The sequence below is a fragment of the Pyxicephalus adspersus genome, chromosome 8 (assembly GCF_032062135.1).
Source record: "Pyxicephalus adspersus chromosome 8, UCB_Pads_2.0, whole genome shotgun sequence".
NCBI classification, from domain to species: domain Eukaryota; kingdom Metazoa; phylum Chordata; class Amphibia; order Anura; family Pyxicephalidae; genus Pyxicephalus; species Pyxicephalus adspersus.
This window is the reverse complement of record NC_092865.1, coordinates 52,803,003-52,812,000: the sequence shown is the minus strand read 5'-3', so window position 1 is coordinate 52,812,000 and position 8,998 is coordinate 52,803,003. Positions and strand designations below refer to the sequence as shown.

Genomic DNA, 8,998 nt, shown 5'->3' with positions numbered 1-8,998 from the left:
GTAGGTTCAGAAAAGCAAGAAGTGTTCTGTATTTAAGCTGTGGGCACCTAAGTCCCTACAGATGTCCATTGATGATCAACCCGCCATGGCTAGGTGGCATTCACATTATAACATAGTTAGGTTGAAAAAGACCCGTCCTTCAAGTTTAAAGCAAAGACAAAAATAAAAGAGGTCCTTAGGACTCCAAAAACACATCTGATCCACTTTGCCCTTTCTTATTAAATAAATATATTTTTAATGATTGGTAAACTCAAGATTAAACATATTTATTGCATTGCATGTTGTGCTAAGAGTGACAAGTCCCTATGACCATGTCAGTCTTCTGTGCACTGCAGCAGAGTGTAATGATGACTTTTTATATAGCGCTTCTGAATTGTCAGGGCCAACACCGTCATTAGGGCCATCATACCAATCACAGCCACAAGCACAAAGGAAGGAACATTATGTGAGGTCTGGAGTTCACCTGCAGAGAAAAAAAACAAAAGTGGAATTATAAATGGGTGTTTGAAGATTTATAATCATCTGGGTGAAAAAAAGGTGATTATGTGTTGTGGAGTTGGCGCTAAAGCGCACCGGAGGAGACAAAGCACATATTTGCTATATTGGTAATATAACGTGCGCTAATGTCCTTTCCATGTAAAGTCTGCAATTATATATCTACTCAGGGGTAGCCATATATGACCATTACAAGTCCCTCTCTTACCCAGCTCAAAGGCAGCAACCTTCCATATTGTCTGCAGCCTGGTCAGTAAAAATCTTGTTAAGGGCTGTGTGCGCATTAACCTTGAAGGTGACATTTGCACACTTTAATGTGAAAATGTGGACACTTGATCCTACCAGCTATGTTGCAAACAACATGAGAAACTGCCAGTGTTGGAGGTGGTATGTTATGTGCCTGCAAAAAAAGGGGAGGCTAGGAAAAATTATTTAATTTGTTGTTTGTTGAGACTGCATTTATGTATGGGACTCAGATCCAGATAAAAGTTAAAAACAAACTGAAAATCTCACCAGATTTAAACACAATAGGTCCCTGAGACAACTTGGCTGCGGCCATATGTACAGACGAGCCCCGAGTGTCACGTCTCTGCCGTCTGAAGCACCCTTGGGTACACCTATTTGGAGAAGTTCCATTATGACACACAAGGACATTACAGGACAGGTACACCTCCTCGAAACTGTTAAACTTAAAAACATGGAGGCTGAAACGTTCCAATCTTTGGTCAGAAACCTTGTGAGTTTGCAATGTTGTGTCTTGGAGGCATCTAGGGATTAAAGAAAATGTAACACAAGGTTTAAAATATTGAAAAATGGGAAGCAAAGTGAGCTTTAGCTTACTGTACATGATAGTTACCCTTGTTGGATGAGACTGTAGATCTGTTCATTGTCTTCTAGAGACGGAGAAGCCTTACAGTTTTCAACAAGTACCTGCAGATTTTGATCACTGGACTCCACTTTAAACTCAACATACAACCGTCCATGGATGTCGACCTCATAAGGGTATGCTGTTATCAGATCACTAAAGTCTTCGCTCTGGTAAAGTTTCAGGGAAACATTATAGTGACCTAAAGAGACCACATCTGTCACTTTAGGGTGAATGCTTATCCCAAGGGTCTCATTCATTTCCATTTCACACTTTACTGGGATTTCGATTCGATGGATGCTGGTCCCTGGGATTGTTCCATAGATTGTATTTTCATAGTAGGTTTTTCCATCTTCAATCTGTGGGAATAAAGATGTATTTCTAAGTACTGGGCATCAATGAGTACTGCTCTGCAAATTACCTATCATTTATATGTGTTTATAGTAGTAAGTTTAAGTTTAAATTACATTTTTATCCAATATTGGCTAACTTAGCTTGAAAAAGTTACCTAACACATCTCAAATGCTTATGCCAGTAAAAGAAGCAAACCCAAAACAAGTGCAAATAAAATTGAAAAAAATAGATGTACACAGACCAAATAAAATGCCACCTTTATTGGGGTACGTTTAAAAAAGTACTTAGACAATTTTTAAGATTCATACATTTTTTAATTGAATTTAATTTAAAAAATATATGAATCTTTGGAGAAAATCGTGTGTAAACCCCTAAGAAGAAAAAGAACAAATAACTTGTAATACTGTCCAGGAAATCTGCACCAGTCTGCCTATTAGTTCTGAGTTCCCTCTCTCATTTTAAAATCCCCAAATGATAATATAAAAATGTACCTGCAAAGAAAATAAATAATATAGTTGTGTGAAAAAGAAAGTACGCCCTGCCTTAACGCTAAGTTTTTGTGAATCAATACATAATGAAAATTCATTTAGTGCTTAACAGGTTTTAAAATATTTAAACCTAACCTTAGCTAAAATGTGTGAAAACATAAACACACCCCATTGATTCAATAGCTTGCAGAACCATGTTTAGTAGCAAGAACCAGATGATTTTTTGTAATGTTCCGATATTTAAAACCTTGGAATTGTAAGGTGAGGAAATCTGCACTTTCTTTTTCTCTTACTTGCTCCTCTAAACCAATGCACCTAGAAAAGAATAACATTGAGCTTCATAGAGTTCCTGGGAAATGAACAAGGGTAAGGTACTCTATGTAAATTTCATTTAACTTTTTACCCCAAAGGTCAGTTTTTGAAATACTGTCATGCAGTGATTTTTACAGGGTCAGGGGGCCTGGACCTAATATGCCGACCTTGCATTTTGCTACAGGGTCCATTACAAGGAGAACCTACCACTCTTAAGGGTATCAATAGTTTCATAAGTCCTCACCAGAACACTGGATCCACATCCACTGAATGGTATTTGAATGAAAGCAAAATCTTCATCAGTCACTGCCTGGCACAGTGGGTCTTCAAGGTGTATATCAGACACGTCCAGGTGAGCTTCTAATACCATATTCATAGGAAGCTGATATTCTGCACCATTAGAAAGACATTGCAGTATTCCTTCTGGTTTATAGCCTTCTGTCGGATTTGGCAAAGGTGCATCTGACAAAAGAGCAAATTACCACATAAAATAGAAACTAACAACGAGTGTATATAAAACAATAAATGAAGTGTGCTGCTGTCTATGTGTAAGTGAAAACCAAGAAAAACATTTAAATATATATACTGTGCCAATTATAAAAATACAATTTGAAAATTCATCTACACAGTACAACTCTAATTGCTTAATTACTAATTACCCAATTCTCATATTAGAACAAAATGATATAAAAGATGAAAAACAAAAGTATTAAAAGAATAAAAAAATGGTCTGCAGAAAAGTTCAAATTCCGTATTGTGTTCCTATTCAAAGAAGTACATATATCAATTGTTATTTGCTGGGAAAACTCCATTGCATTAAAAAAACCCTCAAACTCTTGCTGAGACTAACACTACGGAGAGCCAGTTGCAATCTTTAGATCAACCGATCCTAAAATTATAAATTGAAACTGTCTGGTTTTTAAATGACCTCTCTCAGATGGATGACTGGAATATAAACCTTACTGTATTAAATTTCAGCTAGCTAACCTAAGCCATTGTACGTTTTATATTGAACTTTATAATGGGAAACAAAACCAATTCTGGATCCAATGACTTACACATTTTTCAATCAATTGAAACCTGACATTGGCTCCAAACTTTTCCCAGCAATAATAAAGGACGTATATACATTTAAAAAGTAAGGCAAAGAGAGTGGGTTAATTTACTAATGAAAGAAGATCGTCACTCATAGGCAACCATGCTTTTTAACATTTTTTGTTCATGATTGGATATTCTTTGCAAATTGGATTTTTATTATATTAGAATAAATATTTTTTTTAGATTTGCTAAGCTAAGTGAATCATGTCTTGAAGAGTTATGATTGACTTATGTGAACAGAATTAATATAAGGGAACTGCCTAAATTACTTTAGTTAATCAAACCTATATTCTTGGGAATGCGACATTTGTGAAATCATATGACCATCACTTGAAATTCTATTATCCAAAAGCTATCTTCCCCCCAAGCATGGAGGCCCTTAAAGCTGTTTATGTTGCAACTTTACCTAACAGTATGGAAGGAACTGGGTCAACTTTTCATACAAACAGAATATGGTAACTATATTCTAAATTTTCTTACGGATAAAAAAAACTTTAGTATTCCTTTGACCTGAAAAAATAACTACCTGGATAGATAGTTTCTTGGCCCATTGAGTATCCATATGATGCAGAACTTTCAGCTCCGTAGACATAAATAGTAAAGGGCATGAATTCATGATGTATTTCATGTTGTCCTTCACTTTTATCCAAGAGGACATCAAATGCTCTGTAATCATAAAAATTTTGCACAGAATAATTGTACAGACTTAGTGGGCGATGATCCAGGTAGAACCCATCTGCTGAAGTCGCTTGAGTCACAATTAGGAGAAAGTTGAAGTATGTTTTCTGTGTAACAAATTTATAATAGCTTCTTGCTACTAGTGAGGGAGGAGAGGTCACAAAAAAGGGGCCATAACCAGTAACTATACCAGGCTTGGGTTCTTCTACGATGTAAGTGACCATAATAGGTTTGGAAGCGTTAATGGTAGACATTTCCTTTAAATTAACTCGTAAACTGGTTCCACCATCAACCACAAAATATTCATTGGGTTCTATAGCATTGTTAACAAACACTTGGGTGTTAGGAGTCGATGTTACAATAGTAATAGAGTCTTGCGTGTGATTCATTATTGGTACCACAACAAAGAAGTTGCCCCACTTATGCACAGGATACAACTGCTCAACCAAGGTATCACAGTTGGTGTTTATTCCGGTAAAGCATTTGTGGCCACTGAAAACTGCTACAGGAACCGTGGATGAGATTCTGGTGCCAGTCAAGTCAGAAGAACTTTGAAACTGAATAGATTGTTGGTATTGGAGACTGACTGAAAAAGATTGTCCTTTGGTGTACTCCACTCCATTATATGAAATTGATCCTACAACGGTTACATTGACCAAAGCTGTTTCTTCTACACCATTGGCTACAGCAAATTGTTTTCCTGCTCCCATTGCAGCAGTTGATATGTAATATTCTGTGCCCAGGTCTTCTACAGGTAGGCAAGCCATGGCATCGGCAGTGCCAACCGCGGTGTAGAAAGCAAAGACAGATAGGGCAGTGTCTGATTGGACCAAAACAGCTTTGGAAGTCATGTATTTTTCTGCTATCATATAAGTGTAGTTGAGGGTCACCATGGCATAGTTGTCTCTCCCGATGTGCACAGTCTGGTTGAATTGTGGCTGGGACACAGTAATGGTAACTGTGGCTGGTTTATCGTAGGTGACAAGATACAGCTGAAAAGTTGTATCTTCGGATACATAAAAATTTTCCATGAAGGCTGTTACAAATCTTGTCTGTGCCTCTCCTGTGGAATTATAACCAGTTTTCCAAAAAGTGTTATTGTTTCTTGACTTAGGTTAATTGATGCAACACCAAAAATACTTCATATATAAATCTTTTATAAAGAGGATACCACCATCTGTTAAAGAGAACCTGTACTCAACGATTAACCTACATATATTTATCAATTTTCCCAAAATGGATAAATAAAACACTTTATTAAAAATGGACAAATTGCTTTTTTTCTATAGAAAAGCCACATCTAGGCTTCTCCCAGGGCTGAATGCATGAGCAAAAGCCCAGTCATTTGGTCACATGGTTGCCTTTGATGGGGAGGATCACAATCCACATTGGCTGAGCTCCTCCTTCAGCAGAGATCACGTGACCATATACTTTGTCTTTTGCCAGGGTCAGTGGTGTGATTCACAGGGGAGACACTGTGAATCAGCAAATTTACTGAGAAATGTCTTACCTTACCCTGGAATTGTTGAAACACATTAGCGTGATCTACAACTTACATACATACAGCTACATATTCCTTTAAACAAAAACTCTGCAAACGGTAGAAATAAACACATGTCTATTCACTTATTATTCACACATTTTGGCAGAGACAGGGAATGACTCCATTTACTCTGTCGGAGTTAGAGAATGTGGTGTCCCCCAGCCTGCTGAATGGACAGTAAAGGAGCAGCAACACAACAATATGTGTCAAGTTCTGCTCACTCAGTTCTCTTCTTTATCAGCACATGTGCATGCAGCAGAATCTGATTGGTTTTTGGTGCTGCCCCTCCCTTTCACTTTCTTAGTGCTATTCTGCATTAAGATGAAAGCAACTGATATCTAAACAGTTTTAGTACATTACATTAATTAACAGTTGCTGTAGTTATATTCTTTCTTTAAGCCATGCTGACTATCACTTATAATATTATTTTCTAGCAGAAACGCCTCTATGTGGTTCTTGGTAATGACTTTGCTACCTTTTTGAAGATAGAAACCACATGACTCAATGGGCCCGATTTATTAAAGCTCTCCAAGACTGGAGAAGATACACTTTCATCAGTGAACCGGGGTGATCTATCAAACCTGGAATGAATCTGGTCCAGGATTGAAAACATTTAAGAAATTTAAGAAATGTATTCCAGGTTTGCTGGATCACACAGCTTCACAGATGAAAATGTATCCTCTCCAGTCTTTTAATAAATCAGGCACATTAATTAGACTTAAAATAAAAAATCTCTTGTTAAATCCTCTGGGAAAGCTCAGTCTTACTCGATTGAAAACAAGAGAAATTGGCTAGAAAAATCTAAATGAATCATTCACCGTTCTATAGACTGCCTAGACATGAGAACTGGCATTTTGTTTTGGTAATTAATACCTATCCTACATATAATATTTACCCTTCCATAACATAAAAGCTCATCAATAAATATAAAAAAGTATTTAATTTACCGGCATCAAACATTCCCATGAAGAGAAGGAGTATAAAATATCTTCGGAGGGTTCCCCAATTGTGCTGCTCCATGGTGTGTTCTTTTTACTGACACCTAATATCCTAAGGGTGGGTAGAATTTTATATGGTGTCTTATCGTTTTATATTTAGCTTCATTGGACTGTTATACAAGTAGTTAGCCTAAGAGCTCATTGATGAATTAGGTTTATATAGTGATAGCGGATGATTCTTGCCAAAGCAAAGCTTGGACAGCCTTGACATTACATAACAGCAACATCTGTTTCTAAGCATGTTTAGTTCTTATGAAATAACAAACCGCATTACACTTGTTGTTGGTTATTAAAAGTGAAACTCGTAGTTACTTTAAAAAATTCCCGAATTCCAGACATGATTTACAGTGCAAAGTTTATGTAGAAAGGGCCAGATTTCTCACAAGACCAACTAAACCATGGCTTAGGCTGCCATGGCCAATAGAGGTGGCATTTCTACCACTATTGTTGCTGTAATATTATCTTTTTAATACATAAAAATGCCTAGCATAGGGCTTTTCTGCCCACAACCATCATGGGTTCCACCAATGACCTTCCACTATCATTATGGCTGCCCTTCTATATTCCCCCCTTGGGCACAAGCTACTTGGCCTAGGGGAGAGTTGAGGTTGGACTATGCGCAGGCCTTAGTTCCTTATTATCATACTAGTCAAACCACGTCCTTATAGGCTGGCTTTGTTAACAGGGGTCCAGTCATGCTGGAGCAAAAGTGGTTTTCCACAAATGGTTGTCACAAGGTTAGAAGTACACAATTGTCAAAATGTATTTGTATGGTGTCATTTTTATAATTCCCAATACTGGAAACACCTAAACTGTAATGTAGGTGTGATGGTGAGGTGTCTACATACTTTGTCCTTGTAGAATAAAATTACTTTTGTTTTTTTTGTAAGAAACAAAATTATGGAAACTTTGCAAAAGCGTGTTTCCACAATATGACACATTAAAAAAACTATTTTGAACATCAGCACCTGACCTCACAATGCGTGTTTAGCTTAAATGGGCCCACAACGTTACCAGACAACTGAGGGCTGGTATAGCTACAAAGTGGGGGAACCGACTCCATATTAATGGCCATGGTTTAAGAATTGGATCTCCAGCAAGCCCATATAGGTGTGATGGTCAGGTATTGGCAAACCTTTGGCCATACAGTATAGCACTGAAGGAAGTTTAAAAATCCAAACCGAGTACCAATCCTTTCTTTTGCCTAACAAATGTCTCAGCGGTTATACTGCATTTAGATCATTATGTTCCATTTTCATATTGTTTACTCCATATCTGTACAAGGTTCAGGTGGCTGTTGTTACTTGCGTATCACATATCTACTTGTTCTGATTAATACAAGGAAATGAGCTTGATTTGTTCATGTTAAGTGACATGTGAGTTTGGCAGGTGTAGATATGGACTATCCTGTTTGCAAAAAGTAATCAGACATTCGTTTCTTTTCATGCAAGCAGAATTTTTTTATTTTACCATAATTATTTCCCCTTAATTTATCAAAGTGCTTTGTCATATTTTAACAAAATGTAGCAAGAAGGAATAACTTTAGATGAACTTTAACACCAAAAATAATTAATCATTCAGATCATCCAGAAATCTAATTAATTAGAATTATACTTTCACAAATGAATACTTAGTTTTGTTGAGCACTGGAAGTAAAATAAGATTGTATTCATTTTATTTGTAAAAAATACAATTTTCCCCTTATTTTTGCATATTCTGTAGACTCCTTGCATGAACTTCACGTAGATGTAGTTGCAATCACTGGCCAAATAAACAAGTAGGTCCTAATTTCCTGTACTACATCTCTGATATCCACATACACTTTCCAGAAACAATAATATGGGACTTTGTAGGTTCAATATTAAAAATTACAATATTATTGAAACATGTTTCAGTAAAATTTTAATTTTTGATAATTGTACCTAAAAAGTCCCATATTGTTGTTTCTGGAAATTGTAATTACTGGTGCCTGAAACAATAGTTCATGAGCATTTTGGGTGACAGTTTAGGAAGTATTAAAGTATGGAGGTTTGGGAAATATGGCTGTACGGACAAGCTATTTGTCTCTTTGCCTAGCAGCCTTTTCTGTTCTTTAGGTCAGGGAGAGGGAATGATGAATATGAAGCACACCATTGCCTTGGTATTCAAGTAAAGCATATCACAGTAG

General features: G+C 36.7%; 1 protein-coding gene across 1 annotated transcript; it reads right to left on the bottom strand.

Moving 5' to 3' along the window:
• Positions 1 to 250: 250 nt before the first annotated feature.
• Positions 251 to 6,919, bottom strand: LOC140337107 (uncharacterized). Its single transcript, XM_072420650.1, has 6 exons — positions 6,781 to 6,919; positions 4,139 to 5,353; positions 2,759 to 2,976; positions 1,352 to 1,719; positions 1,009 to 1,262; positions 251 to 463 (listed from the first exon to the last, which is right to left on the bottom strand). Exons 1-6 carry the CDS (start codon positions 6,851 to 6,853, stop codon positions 315 to 317), a joined length of 2,277 nt encoding a protein of 758 aa, XP_072276751.1. The 5' UTR covers positions 6,854 to 6,919; the 3' UTR covers positions 251 to 314.
• Between the last annotated feature and the right edge of the window lie 2,079 nt (positions 6,920 to 8,998).

Bases quoted from the DNA above. Each gene is read 5' to 3' on its own strand.
- LOC140337107 (XM_072420650.1), bottom strand. From the start codon at position 6,853: ATGGAGCAGCACAATTGGGGAACCCTCCGAAGATATTTTATACTCCTT. The intron at 1,720-2,758 runs GTGAGGACTTAT...TTATTCCCACAG, and splicing joins GATGTGGATCCAGTGTTCTG to ATTGAAGATGGAAAAACCTA. The intron at 1,263-1,351 runs GTAACTATCATG...TTTAATCCCTAG, and splicing joins TACAGTCTCATCCAACAAGG to ATGCCTCCAAGACACAACAT.